The 26,641-nt window shown below is 45.3% G+C and overlaps 1 protein-coding gene across 2 annotated transcripts; it reads left to right on the forward strand.

Moving 5' to 3' along the window:
* Positions 1–3,874: 3,874 nt before the first annotated feature.
* SV2A (synaptic vesicle glycoprotein 2A) lies at positions 3,875–21,245 on the forward strand. Of its 2 annotated transcripts, none has more exons than XM_021004173.2 (13): positions 3,875–3,973; positions 8,725–9,742; positions 11,033–11,213; positions 11,911–12,062; positions 12,288–12,421; positions 15,023–15,112; positions 15,525–15,635; positions 15,812–15,900; positions 16,737–16,901; positions 17,355–17,488; positions 17,712–17,918; positions 18,675–18,834; positions 19,300–21,245. In XM_021004173.2, the coding sequence occupies exons 2-13, from the start codon at positions 9,121–9,123 to the stop codon at positions 19,481–19,483; spliced, it is 2,229 nt and encodes a 742-aa protein (XP_020859832.1). In that variant the 5' UTR covers positions 3,875–3,973; positions 8,725–9,120; the 3' UTR covers positions 19,484–21,245. The 2 variants fall into 2 exon arrangements, with proteins under 2 accessions (XP_020859832.1, XP_020859822.1); XM_021004163.2 differs by lacking the exon at positions 3,875–3,973 and adding an exon at positions 4,702–4,844.
* Positions 21,246–26,641: the final 5,396 nt, after the last annotated feature.

Genomic DNA, 26,641 nt, shown 5'->3' on the forward strand with positions numbered 1-26,641 from the left:
TGTTTGCCATTTCTTTTCCCAGTTCATTTTACAGATGAAGAAACAGGCAAACAGTTAAGTGACTTGCCCAGGGTCCCACAGTAAGTGTCTGAGGCTGTATTTGAAGTCAGGCCTTCCTGACTCCAGGCCTGGCACTGAATCCACTTTGTCACCTAGCGGCCCTCATTTTCTTGTTGCCTCTTCTTGACTCTACAAAATCTAACTTCTCTCTTAAAACTACTCTCAAAAATCACCAGTAAGGGGCAGCAAGGTGGCGCAGTGAATAGAGCATGGGTACTGGATTCAGAAGGACCTGAGTTCAAATCTGTCTTCAGACACATAACACTAGCTGTGTCACCCTGGGCAAGTCATAACCCCATTGCCTAGCCAAAAAAAAAAAAGTCACCAGTGTCCACCTTGACAAATGTACTGACCTTTCCTCAGTTTTCACTGTCACTGACATCTGTAGTCTCTGACACAATTGAGTCTACCTTCTATAATCACTCCTGAGACATCCATTGCACATTTCCAGCTCTTCTCTCTGACTGATCGGGTTTTTTTGGGTCTCCTTTACTGACTCTATTTTGTTCCTTCACTTCCTAAATATTAGATAACTCTGAAAGGCTCAGTCCTTAACTCTTCACTCTTGTGTGCTTATTCTCCCACTTCAAACTGATTTTGTCTCCTCACTTCAAGTACTAATGTTACCCTGATGACGCTTGTCTAGCTTGATCTTTTTCCGAACTCTAGTTCTACATATCTAACTGCCTGTAAAATACTGCCAATTAAGCATTTCTTAAGCACCCACTATGTGCTAGGCCAGGGGTGGGCAACCTGTGGCCTTGAGGCTACACGTAGCCTTCTAGGTCCTTGGGTGCTACCTTTTGACTCAGTCCAAGTTTTACAGAACAAATCCTTTTATTAAGGGGATTTGTTCTGTCAAGTTTGGATTTGGTCAAAGGGCCGCACTTGAGAACCTAGAGGTCCATGTGTGGCCTCGAGGCTGAAGTTTCCCCACCCCTGTGCTAGGCTCTATCCTCAAGGAACTTTCATTCTACTTGCAAGTCCAATTGATCCCGCCAACTCAATGTGTCCAATTTGCCTTCCATTCCTGATTTCTCTATTCCGGTCATCAGTACAACCATTCTTCCTGGTTCTTCAGTTTCAAAATCATGTGGTAAACATCGCTTTCCTCATTTATGCCCATTCAGTCACTTTAAACTGATTCGACCCATGAAATAACAACTGTCTTTTGATGTTATTTCTTCCATTTCTATCCATTCTGCCACCTACCTGGTCAATGCATTGGCTACTGCACCTGCTAGCTAACTTGTCTTGCCTTGGTTTCTTATTTATAAAATGAAGGTTTTGGACGAGGTGACCTCTGAGGTCCATTCCAGGCCAAAATCTGTGAACCTGTGAATTTAATCACTTTGCAAAAGTAAAAAGGGCAGTGTAAACACTATGCCTTCCATGTAGCTTTTACTGATTTCATCCACTTGTCCCACCTTGGGCTGATCTCTCAGCACTCTGGATCTCTTGTGTACTTTCATCCTTTTTGCATTATATTTATGTTCATGTTTTATTCCATTCTACTAGATTGTAACTTCGTAAGGACTGTGACATATCCAGCCTTATATCCACCCTACCCCGCAGGTACACTGGTTCTTACAGTGTCTTGTACTTATCTGGCACTCAAATGTTGCATTTAATTTTTGCTGAATACTGCCTTACACTGTTACTTAACTAGGTTTCATGTGTTTTCTCTTTAAAGTATAAGCTTCTAGAAGTCAGGTACTTTCTTTATCCTTCCTCAGGGACTTAAAGAACCTTGGGTGTATTGGCCCTTTCGACGTTCCCTCCCTCTTACCTCATCCTTCCTCTCGTTCTTCCTATTGGAAGAACCTTGTGTGATTGATCTGGAGTGTGGTATTGGTGAATGGCCTCTACTGTAGAATAAGCTAGCCATCATATGCATATTTCCTCTCATTTCTGGGCTGTGGTCTTCTTTTGCAACCCAAGCCAGGTATAGAAAGGTAGGAGATATATTAATGATGGCTCATTTGTGCACTTTGTCATTACAAAATACATAATAGACATCTCCTTTGATCTTACAACATTCTTCTGAAACAGAGCAGATATTCCCATTTTACAAATAAGGAAAGAGATTCAGAGTGGTGAACTGAGGAGAGGACTCCAAAAGTAACCTTGGAACATTTCCCACCCCATTTGGGAATCTCCTTTAAAGCCTCCTTGGATAAAATGACTTGGAAGGTTCCTTCCGGTTCTAAGTCCCATTCTATGACTTCATCACAGTCACAGCAATAGAAGAGAAAGGGCTGAGACTGAAAGTCAGTTTTTCTTCCTCTGACTGCTTTTTCTATCAACTGCGTCTCCATGAGGAAAGCTAGATTAGGAGAGATGGTCTGTGTTGAGAGAGGGGTTACTTGGAAGGAATGGGCTGGGAATCGTCTGGCTCTGCTCTAGCCCTCACAATCACAGCTTCAGCTGAGAAGCATCTTTGGGGTATGATCAAATGTTAGCAATTTGAGATGCAAGGGGGTGAAGTGTAGAAGAGATTAGGACCAATCACCAGCAGTTTTGGAATGCTGATATTCAAAAGGTTTATTAGTAACAAAGCTTCATTAGCATTTACTCATGCGTGTGTGTGTGTGTGTGTGTGTGTGTGTGTGTGTGTGTGTGTGTGTGTGGTCCTAAATTTGAGTAAATTGGGGAGCATTCTCCAGGGGCCTCATTCCATGCAGGGTGAATAGGGTCCGATTGGGGTGATAGGTTCTCTGGGAGACAGAGAAGTAGAAAGCTGCAGGCAAGGAAGGAAAAGGGACACTGCCTGACTGCACAATACATATCAGGTCCAAACCACAACAGCTGGGTTGTGTGTGGGTGGGGGCAGGTCTGCATGGGGCAAAGAAATAGAGGTTAAAAATGTCCATTTCTCTGAATTTCTTCTACAAAGATAAAAGGAGGTTTACACAAGACTGTGTTTGCAAATTATTTCTTTGTTTTATCAGTGTTTTCTTTTATAATATGCTGCATATGGTACTTGGATCTTGGTTTTGTGTATCTTCTTCGATTGTCAGTCCAGGGTCCAGATGCAAAATATGCCTGGATCCATCTGGTTTGGCTTGAATGTCTTTGATGGATTGTAGTATCCATTAAAAATACTGTTTTCTTTTGCCCCTTTATCTTAGTAAATTTCCACACTATTCTCACACAATCTGGTGTTCATTCAGCCGTTCGCTGGTAATTCTGCATTCCAATCTCTTCCCAACTGAGTTAGTAAAATGAACTGAAATTATAATTCACTATTATAACTACTGATTAATCCATTAGTATAATATCTATTTTAGCTCACTATTATTGAGAACCCTTAAGCCCTCAGTCCTCTTGTCCTTTTTCTGGAAGGTGAGGTCCCTCATACTGACTAGCTAGTATTGTTCTACCTATATTAGCATATAGTCCTAGGTTAAGACATGGAGAGAAGGGGATGAAGCCCCTTTCTTTGATAAGTATGGATCTTAAAAATTTAGAGTCAAAAGGGGACATAAGAGGTCATCTAGTCCAACTGCCTTATTTTAGATTGAGGAAACAGGACCAGAGAAACAAACGACTTGCCCAAGGTCAAACAGAGGAAAACCAGAGACTAGAGAGAATGCAGGTGTCTTGATTACTGGTCCAACGCTTTTTCCAATAGAATTGTTTTTCAATTCCTTAGCCCTCCTTTGGAGGGGGAGCAGCATGGTGCCTGGGAGTCAAGTCTCATGGATTTAGTCACTTGTCTGTGTGGTTTGGGAGGACGTGGGGGTTGGGAAGAAGGAAGAGGTGGGCAGAAGGAGAAATCTGACGATGGAGGTCTCTTTGCCCAGGATGGAGGATTTTGGGATGATGTTGGGGAATCGAAGGAGAAGGAGGGAAGGCAAAATGTGAGGAAGTTCTTGGTTTTTATTGCCTTACCCACTATGTGACCAAAAAGGTGAGGGAGAATGGCTGGAGATGTTCTGTTAATGCCCTTTCCTCTTGTATATTTGTTTCTGCAGCTGGCAGTGGGGTAAATGGGCAAAGGAAGGATACTGGGGGAAGGTGTACTTGCAACAAATAACCAGAAACGCTGATGTCTGGGAGGGGTGTGGACACAACTACCATCCTTCAGATGTGAGGGACACTGGAGTCCAAAGCTCTAGGAAACATATCACCCCAATCAGACCTTATTCACCCTATTTTCACTAATTAACATGTGGTTGTGGTACTGCAATTGGGTACCGCCATATGGCTAATTGAAGGGGGTGGGGAATTATCGGGGATGGCGTGTTTATGGGGAGGGTTCCTAGACTCGAGAGTTTATCCTGAAATTTTGCAGGGTTGGAGAAAAGGAGGTTGGTTGTCATGCTCTCTGGGAAGCAGCCCCCAGATTCCTGCCTCTTCTGGTTTGGACCTGATATGTATTGTGTAGGCAGGCAGTGTCCCTTTCCTTCCTTGCCTGTAGCTTTGTACTTCTCTGTCTCCCAGACAATACCCATTTCTCTCCTTCTTTACGGGGGAACAGGGATGGTCTTCCGCCTTCCCTCTGACAAATGCCCCCTCAGCCGTCTCTTCATCTCTCCCTACCTTTGGCTTGAGTCGGTACTTTCCTTTCCGTCCAGTCTCCCCAACCCCCCCCCCCCCCCAATGGTCTCTCCCGATGCTCGACTGCGCGAGTTGGGTTGGGGGAGAGGCGGAGCTGAGGGGGGGGGGGGCAGGTCTGCATTGCCGCTTCCCCTGATACCCAGAGCAGCCGCTGCCGCTGCCTCCTCCCAGCGGCCCCGACATCCTCCTCCCTGCTTCATTGCCTCGGGGACCCTTCCCAGGTGAGACCCCCGACTCTTCATCCCTTCCTTCCCGGCTCCCTTCTCTCTCCCTAGCTCCATCCATTCCCGGCATCTTCTTCACTTAGATTGGAGCCATTTTATGCTCCCGTGCCTTTTTTTGAGGGGGGGTCCTCATCCTTCATCAGGAGGTGTTGTGGGGGATAGATACTTTTTCCCACTAGGATTCTCTCTCTCTCTCTCTCTCTCTCTCTCTCTCTCTCTCTCTCTCTCTCTCTCTCTCTCTCTCTCTTTCTCTCCAAGACTCTCCCCTGTCCCCCCCCCCACCTTCGAGATGGGGGGTGTGTGTTGGGGGAATTGTCTGAATTATATCACTACCAGAATCCCCAAGCCCTAAATGTATCCTTCACCTCATCTTTCCTTTCCTAGTCTCTTCTACATCAGGATGGAGGATAAATGACCTTGGCGGGGGGGGGGGGGGGGCGTAGATTATGTCTCCTTTTTCTGGTTTGAGGCATGAGGTAAATAGGTTGGGAGTGGGAAGGGGCTAGATGCTGAAGGGTGAAAATTGAGGGATTCCATTGTACCTGTTAGGAGATTTGGGAGGGTTGAAGGGGCAGATTGTGGGGAGTTTGCATGTGGGGAGGGTGATAAAAAACCTAGAGTAAGACAGTGAGAGGGATTGATATCTGGAGATGTGGGCAATTGATAAAGGCGGGAAATGTTGGGGGGTGATAATGGACATTAATCTAGCATGAAGACTTGGGGGAGGTGGGAGATGGGGAAAGGTGCTTAGAGAAACCAATTGATTAATTTTTGGTGCCCTGTTGCCCTCCAGACCAGGAAAAGTAAGGGGAGGGGACTTGTGAAAAATGCTCTGGTTGAAGGCCTCTGTCCCTGTGTCCTGTTTGTCTGTCTCTGAGTCCTGCCTCTCCATATTCCTTCCCTAGCAGTCTCAGCTGTCACCTCCATTTTATCTTCAGAGCAGTGGCCCTTTCCTAACGCATATGCTTGAAGTGAAATGGGGGGGGTGTAGGGAGGGGGAAGGTATTAGACGTTTTGCCTATCCTTGAGGTGGGAGATGAGATTCTGCTTATCCTTCTGGAAAAAGGGTAGGAGGCTCTAGGGTACCTCCTGTAGCATCTTATCCTCAGGAGGGTGGGGATTTGGATGTATTCAGTTTACCAATGACCTTGTCATTTGTGATGGGAGATGGAGGGAAAGAGACAGATTGTGTTTCATATCTGAGGGCTTTTGAGGTATTGGGGTCCTTCTAAACCCCAAATCTCCCAACCATGGTTAGCTTAAGGACACTGAAAACACCTGATTCCCACCACACACTTGCTCTACAGAATCCATAAGAGAAGTGAATTTAGCTTTTATGGTCTAACGGTGTTTATAACTAGACTGTCTCCATATCACACCCTCCTAGGCTGTCCCTTCTCTCTAGCCCCCTGTCTCTCCCTACACACTTCACTGAGACTGAAGCTAAAAATAGCACTATTTCCTCTAGCCTTAGCCATCTCTTGGAATCTCTAATTCCCCTTCTCCCTCATCTGACTGGTCTGACTCTGTTACCTGGGGAAAGAGGGGAAGGTTGAGCTGCTCCATTGCTCTGGAGACCATCTTCAGTCTCCATATCCCTGGGGCAAATGAAGTGACAACCACAGAGTATGACCTCAGGCTGATCCTGCTTCTTCCTGCAGGACGCTTGGGAGACCCATTTTGGATCAGTTCTTTCTTCTTGCTGAGGGATGAGGAGTGTGTGTGTGTGTGTGTGTGTGTGTGTGTGTGTGTGTGTGTGTGTGTGTGTGTGTGAGATTGTTCACTGCTGCTGGAAAAGATCACAGGAATATAGATTTAGTACTGGAAGGGACCTCAGAAACCATCTAGTCTGACTCTTTCTTTAAATGATGAATTCAGGCCCAGAGAGGTGGTACAAGGTCACACAGGTAAGTAAGTAAGTAAGTAAGTAGCAGAGACAAAATTCAAACCAAGGCCCCTTTGACTCTGAAGCTGGTCCTCTTTCCACTATAGGGATCATTAGTTTTGGTCAAGCTGCTCATGTTTTAGGCAATCAGCCTGGGAGATCTAGGCTCTGATTTCTGCCCTTTATATCACTACTTCCCAATCTCCCATCCAGGGGTGTCCTCAATCTCTCCAGCCCACCCTACAGCTATTTATAAGGGACCTGCTCTGATAAGACCTTACACATACCCCACAGGAACATATGTGTGCACCTACCGTGATCTTTTCCTTGGACCGTTTTTTGGGGGGGAGCCCACGTCCCCCCCTTATTCTGCACCAATCTTTGACGCAATGCAGTATCCCTGAAGTCTTTTCCCCCAACCCCAGGGAGGAGGGACAGAAAAGATTAAGTGGGGATTAGGAGAGGAAGTCCTCAGGAGGGAGAAGGTGGGGAAGGACTCGGAAGAAGACCTAAGACTTCTGAAGTGTGAAGGAGGAGTCAGGAGGTAAGTAAGTTTGAAATGAAGTTGCTCCTGTACACCCCTACAAGAGAAAGAGGATCCAGCTGTTGGTCCCTGGAGGAAAGTACTAGTCACACTTTCCCAGGCCTGCCTCCTATTTAAATCTTGATCTTTTTTCTTCTTTTTTTTTTTTTGGTGAGGTGATTGGGGTTAAATGACTTGCCCAGGGTCACACAGCTGGTAAGTGTTAAGTGTCTGAGGCTGGATTAGAACTCAAGTCCTCCTGACTCCAGAGCTGGTGCTCTATCCGCTGTGCCACCTAGCTGCCCCTGGTCTTTATTCTTCATTTTCTTCCCTTGTGTGATCTGGTCAGGATAGTGAGGCATGAATGGATAGAGAGGGTTGGGCACATCCAGGGGGATCTTGGGGAACTTGGGAAGACACTTAGTCACCCTAGCATGTCTCTACTTCCTTCCCATGACCTACTTCCCTTTTCCTTCATTCCTTTCCCTTCCCTAGCCAATATTTCCTCCCCCTTAGGTTGTGCCCAGAGATGGCCCTCATTTGTTTCAGTTTCTTGTAGAATGTGAATCTTTGCTCTGGCTGGATTGGTCATGTCAATCTCTGTGAGTTCCACCATAGGAGGGGGAGACACTGTGGTGTAGTAGAAAGAGATCTGGCTTTGGAGTCAGAGACCAGAGGATTGAATTTTAGGGCATGATTTAGGCAAGTCACTTAAATGCACTGGGTCTCAGTCTTGTCATCTGTGAAATGAAGGAGTTTGGACTCAATGGTGTCCAAGTTCTATGAGCCCAGGACTTCCTGACCTTGATGGGATTCTATCTGTGACACAGGTGGAGAGGCATGAGGCATATACTACTGTCTAAAACAATGGAAGCATTTCCTTTTGGGGTTTGGGCCACAGAAGTGTGATGATGGGTAGGATGTGGAAACTCCCTGTGCCAAACTTGCCTCACTGAACTCATATCCTGCCTCCTATCAAACACTGAGATGAAGACCAAGTTGACCAGACAACAGGGCTAAATAGACCCTCTAACTATTGCACCAAATAAATAAATAAATACAGGTCATCAAGCTGAAGGAAATTGGACAGCAATGCTAATATGTCTTTGGTTTTTTTCATCTTTCTGTGTCTAGTTCTAGTCTAGTCTGTCTGTGTCTAGTAGGGCAGGTAGAGTTTCTCAGCTTAATGGGAAAGGGGTAGGATAAGCTGATGGAATAGGGTTCTAGACAAACTTTATGTGGAGCCTGGACTTGTTCTCCAAAGCTAAGGTTAAAGGATGCTCATAGGAGGAAAAAGATGACCTCCTGGGTCATCTTTCATCTCTGGTTCAATCATTACTCTGGGACCATTTCTTCATTTTAAAACTTGGTTTGGGCATGATGGGGGTTGGGATGGGAAAGGGACTACTTTGTATATTGATTGGCTTCTGGTTCTCATCCTTTTTTTCTTTTTCTTTTCTATTTTCCAGGACACCAATGTTTCCTGCAGAGACCTGACTGCTCTTCTTTTTCTAGCCTGAACTTTGCAACTCAGCTCCAACCAACCCGATTCTCCTCTCCTTTCCCTTAACCTCTCCCCACGTCCCTACTTTTTCACTATGTTGAACAGGTTGTAGGTTTATGTTTTCTACCAAATATCGTCAAAGCCTCCCTGTCCTACTCCTTACCTCTCTAATGCATGTCCCTTTCTGGTCCTACCTTCTCTTTCATTCTATGCCCAAAGCTCTTTGAATGTACTTTACCTGGGGTAAAGTGCATTTACTGGGGGGTCTTCTAAAATCTAGAGATTTCTTGAGGGACAGGACAGGGAGGGAGAGAAGGCAGAGGGAGGACCCCTGAGGGGTGTCCAAAGACTCCAGTCTGCCATGGATGAAGGCTTCCGTGACCGGACAGCCTTCATCCGTGGAGCTAAAGATATTGCAAAGGAGGTCAAGAAGCATGCAACCAAGAAGGTGGTCAAGGGCCTTGACAGAGTTCAGGATGAATATTCGAGGAGGTCCTATGCCCGATTTGAGGAGGAGGATGATGATGATGACTTCCCTGCCCCAGCTGATGGTTATTACCGTGGGGACGGAGTTAGAGAAGATGAAGAAGAAGGGGGTGCATCCAGTGATGCCACTGAGGGCCATGACGAGGATGAGGAGATCTATGAAGGGGAATATCAGGGAATCCCCAGGGGAGAATCAAGTGGAAAGGGAGAGCATTTGGCAGATGGGGCTCCCCTGGCTGGGGTGAGGGGAGGCTTGGGCGATGGAGAAGGCCCTGGAATTGGAGGGGAAGCTCAGCGGCGGAAGGAGAGGGAAGAGCTAGCCCAGCAGTATGAAACCATCTTGCGGGAGTGTGGCCATGGCCGGTTCCAGTGGACCCTCTATTTTGTCCTGGGTCTGGCACTTATGGCTGATGGGGTCGAAATCTTCGTGGTGGGGTTTGTGCTGCCCAGTGCTGAAAAGGACATGTGCCTGTCTGACTCCAACAAGGGCATGCTGGGTGAGAAACCAAAGTCTTTCCTATTCCTTTTCTACCTCTCACCCCTTATCTCCTAGGTAGTTCCCTATTTCATTTCTACTCTGGCCATAGGAACTCTACTGGGCACTAAGTGACCCCTCAAAGTATCTCCTAAGGACAATAGGATCTTTGTCCAGGTCCTTTTCCCAGTTCCCAACTAAAGTTTGGGAACCTTGTGGTCCTCCCCTAAGGAGTTGGACCATGGCTTGTAGAATAGGAGAAAGAGAATCTGTGGCCTACTCAACTCCTGGTCTTGGGATTATGGAATTGTAATGAGCTTGATTATGTTTTCCTCTCATGACTTCTCACTCCCCTTAGGAGGTGGGCCAGGGTCAAGGGAAAGGGTTTATTTTCATGGAATTTAATCTTTGTCACCATGGGAGCCACTCTCTGTTCATCTAGGCTTCCTTTGTGCCCTGCTGGGAGAGGCCTTATTCCTTTCCTTTGGTGGGTAGGGAATGGAAACTGAGAGGTCAGAATCTCAGTTCTTTTGCTTGGATAGGAGAGAGGGACAATTTGACCTTACCTCCAGCTCTCAGTTCCAGATGGGAATGTGTGGGTGAGGACCCGTGAAATTTCTGAGCCTAAAGCTGAGAAAGCTGTACTCCATTGACACTGGAGTAGCCCCTGGTAGTGTCCAAATTGCCAACAGTCCCAGGACAAAAGATTGGGGCACAGGAGGTTTCTTCTGGCCTCTTCCTAGAGGAGGTGATGGAGAGAGCTCCACAGACTGTGAAAGGGAAGAGGTTATAAAAGAAGAGAGGGGTTGAGATTGGTGTTGGAAGAAATAAAGGTTAGATCTAATGGGGGAGGTGGGGATTTCCCGACTAAAAGATTTATTAATTGGAGATGAGTTGTCTCCTTCACCAAAGAACACAAAAGAGATCTCTAGCTGAAGCCAATGGGGGGGGGGTTGGGGGGGGAAGTGATTTGGCTTTGAGAGGGTCCTGGGGAGAGGGGCCTTAGAGTGGATCAGATCTCACTCTTTTATTCCCATATCTGTTTATTTCCATATCCAGAGCCCCATTATGTTTTAATTTAGGGGTTCTTCTCTCTGTTTTTGCCATGTTGCCCTGTCTACTTCCTTGCCAAATGGGGCCCAAACACCCTAGTCTTATTTCCTAACCCTGGATCTAGTTAAGCAGTCAGATGGTTTTTCTCAGGTTTAACCTTGATCCATCCTGCTGTAATTTCACCTCATTTTGTATTCATTTGACTGGAAGAGGCATGACTGCCCTTTTCATCCTTTCCCTTCCATGTTTCTCCTTCCAGGCCTCATTGTCTACCTGGGTATGATGGTTGGAGCTTTTCTCTGGGGAGGTCTGGCTGACAGATTGGGTCGGCGACAATGTCTGCTCATCTCACTCTCCGTCAACAGCGTCTTCGCATTCTTTTCATCCTTCGTCCAGGGCTATGGCACATTCCTCCTCTGCCGCCTGCTCTCTGGGGTTGGGTGAGCACCTACTCCAAAGATTCCTTTCTTCCCTTTCCTATCCCAACCCCAAGTATTCCCCAAATTCAGCTACAACTTCTGTTTCCATTCCCAGATGTACTCTCCCATTTTAATGTCCTCAGTTTCCTCAGAAATGCCTTCATGAGGATCTTCTGGTGGAAGCCACCCTAAACCCTATGTTTATATAGCACCCAGAAGCTTTCTCATTTCCCCAGATTCCTAATTTTCCAGACAATATGGAACCTATTCAAACCCTAGATCTTCCCATCCTGTTGGTATTTCCAGTGTCTCTCTAAATTCCCCTCATTTCTGTAACCAACATTGCCCTGTATCTGCCCTACTCTGTATCTAAGACCTTTTGTTGACCTTCCCCTTGGAATTCTCTTTTCAATTTCTCCTCCCAGGACTTTCTCCTTTTCTTTAACTGTCATGATCTCCTCAACCCTCTTCCTAATCTTTGAGACCTCTCCTTTCTTATAGAACACTTCATCTTAGAAGCTTGCCTCCTGCCACAGCTTACTTTTCAAGAAAGAGAAGAGTTAGGGAGTGGGTTTGGTGGTCAGGGAATGATTGGAAAGGCTAGTTCCTCTGGTGAGAGGAATCCGGATCTGGGGCATGGTGGCGATGGTGGGTGGTGGGATGGGGATCTGATTCCTGATCTACTCTTTAGCAACCTCTTCCCTGGAATTCCCTACAGGATTGGGGGATCTATCCCTATTGTCTTCTCCTATTTCTCTGAGTTCCTGGCCCAAGAGAAGAGAGGGGAACATTTGAGTTGGCTTTGCATGTTCTGGATGATTGGTGGTGTGTATGCAGCTGCCATGGCCTGGGCCATCATTCCTCACTATGGTAAGAGCCCTCCAAGGGAACTTCCCCCTCCTGAAGATACCCTTTAGGTTCCTCTCCCTGAGGTAGGAATTCCCCTTAATCTGGCATGGTTGGAACCTTCATTCCCAACTAGAGTGAAAGCCCTAGAATTTCCCCCCTCCAAAATAGGTATTCCTCCAGGGTGGAGCTTCTAAATGACCTTCTTTCTGGTTTCTAGTGGGGTTCCTTCACCTTTTTTTTTTCCAGGCTGGAGTTTCCAGATGGGCTCTGCTTACCAGTTCCATAGCTGGAGGGTTTTTGTTCTTGTGTGTGCCTTTCCTTCTGTATTTGCCATTGGGGCCCTGACCACACAGCCAGAGAGCCCCCGATTTTTCCTGGAGGTAAAGGGTGATGGAAATTGGGAGGGAAAACCTTTTGCTTTGGGATTTCTAGCTGCTTAGTTTTTACCATTTATCTGGCTGATTTTTGACTTCCCTTCGAGGTTTTTATGACTTCTCTCTGGTTCAGTTTGATCCTGGGTCTCTGTTTTGGCTCTCTCCCTTTCACCGACTGCTTTTGCTCTGTGGAGTGGGATTTTGCCTCCTGCCTTTGCTCTTTGTGGCATTTTGGGTATGGTATAGGACCCTTCAATGTCATCCATGGCTTAATATGTTCCATATGTTGTTCCATGCACCCACTTGGAAATGATGGTCAGGACAATTTCTTCAGGGGGCCTGTAGTTCAAGAACCTTGAGTTCAGTGGTTTTCTGGTATGGTTCTGCCTCCCTTGCCATATCATTCCTCCTACCAAGGATCCTTTGGTCTGGACATCAAGAACTCTTGAGTCAGGACCTAGGTTCAGATCCCAACTTTGACACCTTATTACCTGGGTAGCTTTGGGCACATTATTTAACTCCCTCGTACTCAGTTGCTCATCTATATGTAGCAGTTGTGTCGGGTAGGTCCTATTGTGGTGATGGGGAGAGGACTAGTTCCAGTATTCCCTCTTTCATGCCCCTGCCCTCTTGTTAGTAGTAATACGTTTACCTTTTTTCCCCTCAGTGCCTCTCTTCAGGCTGACTTTGTCTTTAGTCAAATCCCTCAGCTCCACCCCTCAGGGGGCGTGGCTTTCCTTTTAACACCCAGAGGAGAGGACAGTGGGAAGAATTTACTTCTTTGAGACAGCTACTTTAGCAATACTAGCTCCCAGCTTATTCACAGCCTTTTTCTGTGAAAAAGACTGCGACATTTGTGCCTTTTTTCCCCCCCATGTTACTTAGGACTTATTTGCAAAGATGAATCAATAATTCCTTTTTTCCTCTCCAAGTCTTCACATGAGGAAGGTCCCAGCAGTTGTAAAATCTCTCTCTATTCTGTGTATCTTGCCACTTACTTTCTCTAATGGAACATATAGATCAGATATACAATGGTTAACCTCTTTATCTTAAAGAAAACAGTTTCTTTAACCAACAATAGTGAACCAAAAGCACCCATAAGAAACAAAGGTTGATAACACAGCCTCTTCATCTGAGAGAGACACCTAAGGGGTTGCAATGGATGTAGCTATGGGCTTGGAGTCAGGAAGACTTGAGTTTAACTCCTGCTTTAGACATTTATCAGCTGTGTTACCCTGGACAAGTCACTTAACAACTCTCTGCCTCAGTTTCCCCAATTGTAAAATGGGGTAATAATATCATCTACCTCTCAGGGTTGTTGTGAGGCTCAAATAAGATAATATTTGTATTAGCGTTGTATCTGGCACATAGTACGTGCTTAATAAATACTTATTTCCTTTCTTCCTGAGAGAGCTAATAAGTGAACAGAAGCAAAAGACAGGAAGGTGAGGCACTGCTGTCTAATTTCATTCTTAGCAGTATAAATAAACAGTTCAGGCCACTTGCTGTCTCTGCCTTCTCGGGTTTTTCTTCCTTCTCTTAGAATCTCAGGTTTTATTCCTCTGTCACTGTACTCATGTCAACCCCATATCAGGCCCCCAACTTGCTTATGCTAGCCTCCTTCCTTCCTCTCCTTCCACACTTTCTTGAGGAGATGGTTAACAGTCACAGAGAGAGTCCCAAGGACTCCCCAGAGAGAAGAACATTGGGGAGTTTTCTACCTTCTAGAGGCCATTGTCCTCCAATGTCCTGTTATGATCAAAGTGAGGAGAAGGTTGGGTTAGGTAACCTTTGAGGTTCCTGTCAGTTTTAAGTCTGTGATCCCATGACCTCCTTACCTCCTTGGTCCAACTAAATGGCTTTCATCATTTTCCTTATCCCCAAATCTCTCCCTTCCTTGCTATGAGGTCACCAACTAAGAATCTCTCCTTGGGTTGTTCCTCTGTTGCTCTCCACCCCAAAACCCATCTGGATCCTATTGAGCTGGGCAAGAGTACAGTGGTGGAAGGAATCCTGGAAAGGGAGTCGGGAAGCCTGAATTCTAGTCCCGGACCTCATGCTCACTAACTCAGTGTGTGTGTGTGACCATGATGAGGTTATTTCATGGGTTCCAGATGCTTCCCCTGTTAAATGATGGGGTTGGACAAGATATCTAAGGTCCTTTTCAGCTCTCGACCTCTGAGCCTATAGTATTCCTGGGAAATTCAGAAAGTGTGATTTGTGTATGTATTGAGGGTAGGGGTGGTAGTGGGGTTAGGTTGGTGGTGTGTCTCTGAGATGTCATAGACCGTAGATTTAGAGCTGGAAGGGACCTTGAATGTTCTGTACTCCAATCTTCTCATTTTACAGAAGAAACTGAGGATCAGAGAATTGAAATGACTTGCACAAGATCACACAGCTAGTCATTGGCAGAGCCTGTTATTTGCACCCATGCCCTTTAGGTGGGAGATAAATGTCTAAAACTATCAGAACAGGAGCCAGCCTGGTCTGGGTGTGAGTGAGGGCTGGGGGTTGGGTGGGAGAAAGGATGGAATTGGACTTGAGAGAAGCAGCTGTGATCCAAGAAAGCTGGGAGGTTTAAACCTGCATCTATGTCTGGGGCTGCAGAATGGGAAACATGATGAAGCCTGGATGGTCCTGAAGCAAGTCCATGACACCAACATGAGAGCGAAGGGGCATCCCGAGAGAGTGTTCTCGGTAAGTCACTTCCTACCCATCCTCAGTAGGATTGCTTCTCCTCTGGGATCTCTACAGACTCAGATACTGAAAGTGTTCTGAATGAATAACCTACCCCTTCCAATGACGCTCTTTGCTCAATTCCTCCTTCACATAGGTTGTCACCTGGCTATTCCCTACCCTAAACCTCCCCACAATCCTCTCCATGCTCTAAGGAGCTATCTCATATTGAGTCAGATTTTTCTCTGTCTCTCCCTGTCTCTGTCTCTGTCTGTCTCTGTCTCTCTGTCTCTATCTCCCTCCATCATATCTAACTTACCTCCATGACCCATGACTTCCTAGTTTACTACCGGAATGGAACTCATGAGGCTGGGTGATGCCAAGTGACCCCATGTCCCTTGTGTGATTGCTGGACCTTTTCACTTCTCTGCAGGTGACCCACATTAAGACCATCCGTCAGGAGGATGAGTTGATTGAGATTCAGTCAGACACAGGGACCTGGTACCAGCGCTGGGGGGTCCGGGCAATGAGCCTGGGGGGCCAGGTAATAGGGGGATTTTGCAGGGGAGGACAGGTATCTGGTTAGATAGGAGAAAAGAATGGGGATTGAGCCTGGGGAACTCATAGATTAGAGGCTGGGAGGAGGTGACTGTATCTGCATAGGGGTGGTGCTTCGAGTTCCACATCCTCCTCCCCTTGACCATCTGCCCCTACTTCTAGGTTTGGGGGAATTTCCTTTCCTGTTTCAGCCCTGAATATCGGCGTATCACCCTGATGATGATGGGCGTGTGGTTCACCATGTCATTTAGGTGAGGGGCTGCTGGGGTTGAATAGGTATATGTGTCTGTTGGGGTAGAGGCAGAGGGAAGAGCAGAGGAAGAGCTGAAAGTTAGTCAGCAAACATTTAAAAATGCTTCCTATGTGCCAGGAACTCTGCTAAGCACTGGGGAGCCAATGAAAGGCAAATTCAGTCCCTGCCCTCAAGGAGGAAGGAAGGAAGGATAGGAGGAAGGAAACAAGCATTTACGGTGTTTATGTTGTGCCAGGCACAGTGCTAGGAGCTCACATTTTAGGGGAGAAGATAACTGATATAAATAACTAGGCAGCTAGTTGGTATAGTGTATTGGTGTCAGAAAGACCCAGTTCAAATCCTGCCTCAGATACTTACTAGCTTTGTGATCCTGGGTAAGTCATTTAACTTCTGTACCTCATCTGTTTCCTTACCTGTAAAATGAGGGGGCTTGGCCTCTAAATTTTCTTCCAGCCCCAAATCCATGATCCTAAGATAAGTATAGAGTAGGAGAAAGGTAATCTCAGAGGGAAAGGCATTAGCTTCAGGGTAGACCTGGAAAGCCCTCTGGAAGAAGTGATATTTGATCTGAGTCTTGCAGGAAGCCAGGGATTGTAAGAGGAAGAGGTGAGGAGGGAGCAGAGCACATTCAGGTCTTTTTTGGGGTGGGGTGGGGTGGGGTAGCCAGTACAAAGAGATAGAGATGGGATGTGGGTGGAGGTGTTGCTCTGGCACTCTCTGACCATTGTGTGTTCGGGCCCATTCATGGGGTGATGCCTTTCCTTAGTCACTACTGACTTGGGGATTATGATTGATCTCTTACCTTTCACTTCATCCCCACACTCTCTTCCTTAGCTACTATGGCTTAACCGTCTGGTTCCCGGACATGATCCGTCACCTCCAGGCAGTTGACTATGCTGCCCGAACCAGGCTCTTTGCAGGAGAGCGAGTGGAACACGTGACCTTCAACTTCACCCTGGAGAACCAGATTCACCGTGGGGGCCAGTACTTCAATGACAAGTACGTGAGGACTTTTCCCATCCCCTCTCTTAAAAACCCTCTCTGCTCCCAGCCAAGGAATCTCCAAGCAGGCAGCAGGGCTCAGTCTCTAGGAATTCTAGACGAGAAGGCTCCTGTGTCAGACATCTCTGGGTTCTTCTCTTCCACGATCACTGAAGGGCACAGGTTGGGGTGGACAGGAGTGTGTGTGTGTGTGGGGCTGAATAAGAGGGAGGGCTGCAGAGAAAAATGCCTCTTCTTTCTCCTCTTTCTCCCTTTAATAATAATAATAAAAATAGCATTTATAATATAGTACCTTAAAGTTTGCAAAACAATTTCTAAGTTATTGCTCTTGAACCTTACAGCAATCTTGTGATGTAGGTGGTTCTATTATCATCATATTAAAGGTGAGGAAATTGAGGCTTAGGGGCTCTGACTTGTGTGGTTCTCCTCCCCCCTTCCTGGCCCTTCCAGGTTCATTGGCCTGAGACTGAAGTCGGTGTCTTTTGAGGACTCACTGTTTGAAGAATGTTATTTTGAAGATGTCACGTCCAGTAACACATTCTTTCGGAACTGCACGTTTATCAACACGATATTCTACAACACAGGTACCAGTGTTTTGCTTGGGGAAAAAGCAAGATGGGCAATGTTGAGAGAAGGGGGGCAGGATGGATCTTCTGCCATTCCAGACCACTGATCCACACAATTCGCACACTGCTTTCTGCCCTTCACACACACACACACACATACACACACACACACACACACACACACACACACACACACACACACTTTCTCCCCAACCCCTTGTTTTCTTTTTCTGTTCTCCAGACCTGTTTGAGTACAAGTTTGTAGGCAGCCGGCTGATCAATAGCACGTTCTTGCACAGCAAGGAGGGGTGCCCCCTGGATGTGGCTGGGACAGGTGAAGGTGCCTACATGGTTTACTTCGTCAGCTTTCTGGGGACGCTAGCTGTGCTCCCTGGGAACATCGTGTCAGCCTTGCTCATGGACAAGATTGGCCGGCTTCGAATGTTGGGTAATTGGGGAGCAAATGGGAGAGGTGGGAAGAAAATAGTCTTGACAGCTGAGTAATTAGGGCAGGACAATGGGGCTTTGGCCCAGGGCATTGAGATTTAGAGCATCATTGGTGGCACATTCAACCCTTGGCTGTGTAGAAACAACTGACTTTAGCACTTAGTTAGCAGGAGTAATTAGCTAAAATAGGAAATTACTAGTGTGCCTCTTCTGCCCCTTCCACTCCCTGACTCCCCAACTCGGCTTGTCCATTGTATGACCTCCCTAGAAGCATCCTGGAGTGTCCTAGGGTTTCTGCCTTCTTACCACCCCCCACCCCCCAAATGGAATGAGTCATAACATTTTTATTTGAGAACACTGATTCCTGCTCCTTTCCCTGGCTCATTTTATGCTTGGCTTCATAATTGACCTGGGTGCCGAAACTTCTAGTTCTCTCTGCTTGATATCACTTCCTAGTCAACAAATATTTGGTGAGAACCTGTTATGTGTGGGGCATTGTGCTAGGCAATCTGTGTCCTGTGAAAGAACTCAAAGAAGTGGGGGGGTCTGGGACAGAAATCTCTGGCAGGAGGTAAAAGTAATCAGGAAGACAAGGAGCAGAATACTCTGTGATGTTGTGAAGCATGCCCTGGTCAGGCCAAGTGATTGGTTAGTTGATTCCGAGCTGTACGTAGGCGTAGAAAAGGGTGGCTGGCTCATGACACCTATGACTCTCTGCCAACTTTGATGCCCAGCTCTCCTCTATTCCCCAACCCAGCGGGCTCCAGTGTGATGTCATGCATCTCCTGCTTCTTCCTGTCCTTTGGGAACAGTGAGTCTGCCATGATTGCTCTACTCTGCCTCTTCGGCGGGGTCAGCATCGCGTCTTGGAACGCGCTGGATGTGCTGACCGTTGAGCTCTACCCTTCAGATAAGAGGTACCCAAGTCTGGGAGCTGGGAGCAACAGAGGGAATGGAGGGACCGAGGGGCTGGAGGTGGAGAGATTGTGCGGGTGGGGAGCTGAACGGAGGAAAATCACTGTTCCTTCCAACGAGCAAGATGCACTGACCTAGAACCTTTCTCATGTTGCTTCTGTTCTCCCTACTCCCAGGATTTCCATGGCCAGCTTTGTTACGGTGTCTTCTTTCTTTCCCTCTTTCTACTTCCCACTCCCATTTATAACCTCCATCTTCCTGTAAACCCCACATCCCTCATCAAATATTTCCTGCCCTTCTCTCTCTCCCCCATGTTATGTCCTTGAGTTCTTTCTGCTGCTTCATCATTAACATCACTGTCTGCTTGCCTTTCCTCCACAAATCTCACCATACCTCTCTTTACATCCTGCCCTGCTCCCATGTTCCCCATTACATCTCCTTTTGACCCTTCTCTCCCTGCCTTGCAGGACCACTGCCTTTGGCTTCCTGAATGCTCTGTGCAAACTGGCTGCTGTGCTCGGGATCAGCATCTTCACCTCTTTTGTGGGGGTCACGAAGGCTGCCCCCATCCTCTTTGCCTCGGCTGCTCTCGCCCTCGGCAGTTCCCTTGCCCTAAAACTTCCAGAGACGCGGGGGCAGGTGCTGCAGTGAGGGAGAGTTGGAGGACATGGGGGCAGTGCACTGTGAGACCAACAGCTCCTTCATCCCCACCCACCTCCATCTGGCCCCAAGAACCCCCTATTACCCTTCTAGCCCTCTTTGTGTTTGATGTCTTAGCTGTGTGTGTGTTTGTATGTGTGTGTGTGTGTGCACGTGTGTGCATGTGTATGTATGTGTGGTCCTCATGGGGCAGGGGCTACGGAGGAGAAAGCTCTTTTCCCTCCCTACCTCCAACTGTCCTTAATGTCCAGAAGATTCTCCCTTTTCCCCTGATGTTACGGTTAAGGCTCTTACCCCTACTTCAGGGCTTTCAGACAAGGCCCTCATTCAGCCTGTACTAACCTTAGTTCTTTCCCAGAGCTAAGATCCAGGAGAAGGGGGCTGGGGCAGGGTGGGGATGAGGTCTCTCTTTTCGCCTTGGCTCTTCTGTATGTTTTTCAGGGGTGAAGGGAGTAAAGAGTACAAAGACCAGGGGTCTGAAGATGAGGTACAGGATTTTGGGCAGAGAGAACTACTGAAATGAAGGGTCACAGGATACCCTCCTATACCTCCCTGTGGATGCTGGTAGGGGTAGCAATAATCCTTAGCCCCCTGGGCTTCCCCTTTTTGTCCCGCGATTTGGGTTGCAAGTTTGAATCCCGAGTTTCATAAAGTTTGATTTTTTATTTTTATTTCTTTATATTCAGTTCTGAGGCAGCTCAGCAGGTGTGTGTGTATGTGTGTGTGTGTGTGTGTGTGTGTGTGTGTGTGTGTGGTGTATTGTGTGTATGTAGTGGGGAGGGAGATGTTGCTGTATTGTCTTGAAATTTAAGCTAAGGGTAATTTTAACAGATATACATGACTGTGGCCTCACCAACACAGTTCCCCACTTGTCTTTCCTGGGTCAAGCCTAGGAAGTGGAACCTCTAGGCTGGGTGGGCAAAAGAAACACCTAGACTTGGGGACAACTCTAGGTTAACCATGATCTAAGCACAGTGTCCCCTCCCTTTTCCCCTAGAGAAGCACAGGCTGCCCTGCCTACTATAGCACAGAGAGAACAGCACAGGCACCCGCTCTTTCCAAAGGGGCCCCATTCTAGGAGTCATGGGGAGGCCGAAGAGACCAGCAGATAGATCTAAAAGCACAAGGATCCCGGAGTGGGAAGACAGGGTCCCTTTCCCTGAGCCCCTCTAGCCAGGCTGGGAGCTCTGGGGAGGTTCCAGCCCCAGCCCAGGAGCCTCAGCTCCCCCATATAATCTCTTCCCCATGAAATGGCCCCTGCCATTTAAACTGTAGCTGTTCCTTACCCTGTGTGACTGGTCTTTCTCTGGTGCCCCCCACTGTAGTTGTGATGTATTGTAGTTTTTAGCTGTTTGTAAAATGTAAAAGAAAAATAAATTAAATTAAATTTAAAAAAAAACAGGAAAAAAGGGGAAAAGTATGAAAAACGAAAAGTAAAACCCAAATTCCCCCTCTTCCCATATTGCGTCCGGCCCCCCTAACCTTGTGGTCACTCCCCTCATTTTGTAACACTGACCAGGTGGTGACTGTTGAACTCTTTGTGTCTGTGCTCAGACCACCCTTTCCCTTCTGGTGCCATGTGTTATGAGCCACAGCTGTGTCACCCCATCGTGCCGGACGCGACTCCTTCTCTGCCACCCCAGGAGGGGCCGTCCATCTTCCCACCCTCCTGGGAATGCCCTTCCTCTCCAGTCGATGTGAAAAAATGAAATGAAGAGAAAAATAAAATTTTAAAAAATCCTTAGAACTGAAAGTGCTGTCCATTTATTTCTTCCATCCAAGTCCATGTCTGTTGGTCCTCCTGCCTGTTTTGTCTGTCGGGGGGGGGGGATGGAATTAAAAATGGATTTTTCCATATTTTTCTTGGGACTGTTCCATGACAGTGGATGATCCCCATATTCCCCTACACTCAGCTGGAAGCTTTAGAATACCTTTCAAGTATAACATTCTGATGAGAAATTCTGTTTTTCCTTCATTTACACTATCTCTTAAATTCTTCCCTTTCTATTCTAAATGGCCAGAACCTCAGTCCAAGCCTTCCTTTCTCCTAGATTTTGACTATAATTTCCTAACAGATCTCCTGCCCTTCAATCTATTCTACATATGTTTTATAAGCCTTATTCTCTCTCCCTTCTTCCCGAATTGGCTTTTTGCTGAAAAGGATTGAGGAGAACCGCGGTTTCCCTCAAAGCTTAACTCAAATGTCACCTTTTATAAGAGCTGAACCCCAGCTGCCAGTGCCTTCCTCTCATCCAAATTCCCTTGTATTTATTTATATATCTTTATATATAAATGCATGTTCTCTACAACATAAGGTCCTTCATGAAGGGACAGGTAGTTTCATTTTTGACTTTGTCTCTTTAAGAGGTTAGCAGTGTAAGTACTTACTATGTTTGTCCATTGGCATAAATTCCTTAGCTCAGCACTCAAGGCTTTCTACAGTTCCGACAATCATTTTCCAATTTCCCTATTTACTACTGTGGTATAATGGCAAGAAAACCGTATTTGGCATGGGAACATCTAGGTTTGCATCTAGAGCACTGGCACTTATGACCTATGTGAAATTAGGCAAGTTAATTAACTCTTTACCTCAGAATCACTTAGATCAGAGGTTCCCGAACTTATTTGGCCTACCACCCCCTTTAAAAAAAATTACTCAGAGCCCCCCTGGAAATAGACTTCCTTTAACAGTTTTTTAAAAATTTGAGTCATTTCAAAAAAAACATTTTAAAAAAATTATGCATCTTAATTTTAATAATTTATTTTAAATTTGTGGGGTTTTTCTTGCATTGAAATTTTGATGACAATATTTCATCATGTGTCATACATGAATCATACAGTATCATACTGTAAACAAGTCATTACACATATATATATTTCTGCCTATGCAAAATGGACTTTTCCACCATGTGTGACATGCTTGCCTGACAACATTTGCTTGTTAAGACCTGTCAGCTGACTTGACCACTGATGGGTAATAACTTGCATTTTGTGTGTTTATTTGGAAAATAATGTAATCACTACCACTTTAACTCTGTTACACAATAGATGAAACATATATGAAGATTTTTTCAAAATTTTCTTCTCTTCTCTTCTTTCCTTATGCTTCCACTGCCCCCTTACTTTTATTCAATGCCCCCCAGTTGCACCTGAGGCTACTACTGTTCCCCCATCTTTCCAGCGCCCCCTGTGGGGGCAATGCCCCCCATTTCCCACTTTGGGCAAATACCCTAATTTTTTATTAATTAATTTATTTTGACTTATCAGCAATCATTTCCATAAGCTTTTGAGTTTAAAATTTTTCTCCTCCTCCCCCCCACCTTCCCCAAGATGGTGTGCAATCTGATATAGGTTATACATATACATTCCTATTAATTTTCACATTAGTCATGTTGTAAGGAAGAATTAGAGCCAATAGAAGAAACCACAAGAAAGAGGAAACAAAACAAAACAGAAGAAAAAAAAAGAGCACATAGTATGCTTCGATCTGCATTCAAAATCCATGGTTCTTCCTTTGGATGTGGACAGCACTTTCCATCATGAGACTTTCGGAGATATCTTAGATCCTTGCATTGCTGAGAGGGGCTAAGTCTATCAAAGTTAGTCATCACACAACATGGCTGTTACTTGGAACACCCTAATTTTACAAATGAGGAAATAATGGTTCTCCCAGCTCTAAATCTATAATCTAGTTTGTCATATTCTGTTGTTACTCCCAAGTATGCCCATTTGTTGTTACTCCTAATTATGACCCAGCTCGTCTCAGCTTCTCCAAGAACACTTAATTGGCTTCTAGCCAATTGGTGATCATGTGACCCTCTGAACAAGTCACAGTGTTGTACCAATTAGCACCTAGTAGGTGCTCACCGTGCGTCAGATACTTCAGAGACAAAGACAAAAATGGAAGTTACTACCCTCAAGTATCTTACATCTATTCTCTCTCTCTCTCTCTCTCTCTCTCTCTCTCTCTCTCTCTCTCTCTCTCTCTCTCTCTCTCTCATTCTCTCCCTCTTTCTATCTTAGAGATCAGCTAGGACACCCTCTTGATGGTAAAATACTCAAAATGGATCTAGGATCTCGTTGACTTGGAAGCTCTTTCCAATGATGGGGACCTCAGCCCATCCATGTCTTCTTTTCCTGAACTCAAATCAAACTCTTCTCTCAAAAGTTACCAAGGATCTCTTAACTGCTAAATCTAATGGTTTCTTATCAGTCTTCATCCCACTTTATCTCTGCAGTCTTTGACACTGTCAATCACCTTCTTCTCGAGGATTTTTATAACACTATTTCTCTCCTGGTTCTCTCCCAATTGTTTAACTGATCTTTCTTGGCTTCCTTTGCTGGACTTTCATCCAGGTTGCACCTGGATGTCCCCCAAGACTCTGTCCTGGGCACTCTTTTCTACTCACCCTATACTATTTCCCTTGGTGATTTTATCTACTCCCTTTATATGTATTATTCTCATGTCTATTTATCCAGCTCTAATCTGTCTTCTGACTTCCATTCTCGAATCCCTAATTGCCTATTGAATATCTTGAACTGGATATTCCATAGACATCCTAATTCAACATGACCCCATTCATTGATCTTTTCCCCCAAATCCTCTCCTCGTCCTAACTTCCCTATTACTGTTGAGGACATCCTCCTCCTCCTAATTGTTCAGGATGTCATCATCGACTTTTTACTCTCACACCCCATATGCAATCTGCCTGTTAAGTCTTGCTGATTCTACCTTTGTAATACCTTTCCCCTACTCTTCTTGATACCATTACTGCCCTGGTGCAGGACTTCATGTCTGCAATAGGGAGCAAATAAGGCCTTCCTGCCTCATTTCTCCTGTGCCACACACAGCACAGCGATGCTCCTGAAATGTGGCTCTGACCATGATACCACACTATCTAATAAACTGCAGTGGCTCTGTATTGCAAACAAGACCAAGCATAAAATTCCCTGTTTGGCTTTTTAAAAATAATTAATTTATTTTTAGTTTTCAACACTTACTTTCATAAGATTTTGAGTTTTAAAATTTTCTCCCCCTTCTCCTCCCCCATTCCCAAGATGGCATGCAATCTGATATAGACTCCACTTATACATTCATTTTAAGTGTATTTTCACATTTATCATGATGTAAAGAAGAATTAGAACTAATGGGAGGAACCACGAGAATGAAAAAACAACAAAAAAAAGAGAGCAAATAGTATGCTTCAATATGCATTCAGATTCTATAGTTCTTTTTCTGGATGTGGATAGCATTTTCCATTGTGAGTCTTTTGGAGTTGTCTTAGATCCCTGCATTGCTGAGAAGAGCTAAGTCTATCAAAGTCAGTCATCACACAATTTGGCTGGTATTGTGTACAATGTCCTCCTACTTCTGCTCATGTCATTCAGCAACAATTCACATAAGTCTTTCCAGGTTTTTCTGAAGTCTGCCTGTTCATCATTTCTTATAGCACCATAGTATTCTATCACATTTATATGCTACAACTTGTTCACTCATTCCCCAGCTGATGAGCATCCCCTCAATTTCCAATTCTTGGCCACCACAAAAAAGAGCTGCTATAAATATTTTTGTACATGTGGGTCATTTTTCCTTTTTTATGATCTCTTTGAGATACAGACCTAGAGGTGGTATTGCTGGGCCAAAGGGTATACACAGTTGTATAGCTCTTTGGGTATAGTTCCAAATTACTTTCTAGAAAGATTGGATAATTTCACAACTCCACCAACAATGCATTAGTGTCCCAATTTTCCCACATCTTCTCCATTTATCATTTTCCTGTTTTGTCATGTCAGCCAATCTGACAGTTGTGCTGTGGTACCTTAGAGTTGTTTTGATTTGCATTTCTCTAATCAATAGTGACAGATCATTTTTTTACGTGACTATAGATGGCTTTCTTTCTCTGAAAACTACCTGTTCATATCCTTTGACCATTTATCAACTGGGGAATGACTTGTATTCTATCAATTTGACTCAGTTCTCTCTGTATTTTAGAAATAAGGCCTTTATCAGAGGCACTAGCTGTAAATTAATTTAGGTAGAATTGTCATTTTTATTATATTAGCTCGGCCTAACCATGAACAACTGACGTTTTTCCAATTATTTAGATCTGACTTTATTTGTGTGAGAAGAGTTTTGTAATTGTGTTCATACAGTTCCCGAGTTTGTTTTGGCAGGCAGACTCCCAAATATTTTATAATGTCTACAGTAACTTAAGCTTTTAAAGCCCTTTATATAAACTGGCCCCTGCCTACCTTTCCAGCCTTCTTCTACCCTATATCCCTCCACTCCAGTGACACTGGCTTCCTTGCTATTCTTGGAACAAGACACCCATCTCTAGACTCCTTGCATTTTTACTGGCTATCTCCCCATCTCTGGAATGCTCTCCCTTCTCACCTCCTGGCTTCCTTCAAGTCTCAACTAAAATCCTACCTTCTGTAAGAAATCTTTCTTAGTCCTCCTTAACGTTAGCATCTTGCCTCTGAAACTATCTTTTTCCTGCGTATATCTTATTTGTACATAGTAATTTGCACATTGTCTCTCCCATTAGCTTGTGATCTCCCTGAGGACAAGGACTATTTTTGGCCTTTCTTTCTATACCCAGCATTTAGCAAAGTGATAACAACTAGCATTTATATCATGCCTACTGTGTGCCAGGCATCATGCTCAGTGTTTGACAAATACCATCCCATTTAATGCTCACAACAAGGGAGGTGAGAGGGAGGTGCTATTATTATCTCTACTTTAATAGAGATATTTTAACTCTATTCAGTTAAGGAAACTGAAGAAGACAGAGGTTAAGTGACTTGCCCAAGGTCACACAGATCTGAAATTAAGTCTTCTTGATTCCAGTCCACTGCTCTATTCACATGCACTACCTGATTGCTAGTGCCTGGCACAGAATAGGTACTTAAGAAATGCTTGTTGACTTGACGTGATCTCCGTAACCACTCATTTTACTTCCGTGAACCTGTTCTGTCTGTAAAATGGGTATAATGTAGAGTGTGCTTACTTTATAGGGTTATTATGAGGCTCAAAATCTATACATAAAATACTTTGTATGCCAGTGCAAGCCGTCATGGCTTGGTATCAGTACCAAGACATCACCTTGGTGTTGCCCCACAGCAGGGGTTCAGATGAATCAATCAGGG

Source organism: Phascolarctos cinereus, unplaced genomic scaffold (genome assembly GCF_003287225.1).
Source record: "Phascolarctos cinereus isolate Bilbo 61053 unplaced genomic scaffold, phaCin_HiC Scaffold_5;HRSCAF=322, whole genome shotgun sequence".
Taxonomy (NCBI): Eukaryota; Metazoa; Chordata; class Mammalia; order Diprotodontia; family Phascolarctidae; genus Phascolarctos; species Phascolarctos cinereus.

What these genes read in the sequence shown, in the direction of transcription:
- SV2A (XM_021004173.2), top strand. Translation starts at nt 9,121, where the DNA reads ATGGATGAAGGCTTCCGTGACCGGACAGCCTTCATCCGTGGAGCTAAA. An exon ending in ATCCCGAGAGAGTGTTCTCG is followed by an intron (nt 15,113 to 15,524) that starts GTAAGTCACTTC and finishes ACTTCTCTGCAG; the next exon opens with GTGACCCACATTAAGACCAT. An exon ending in CACGATATTCTACAACACAG is followed by an intron (nt 17,489 to 17,711) that starts GTACCAGTGTTT and finishes TCTGTTCTCCAG; the next exon opens with ACCTGTTTGAGTACAAGTTT.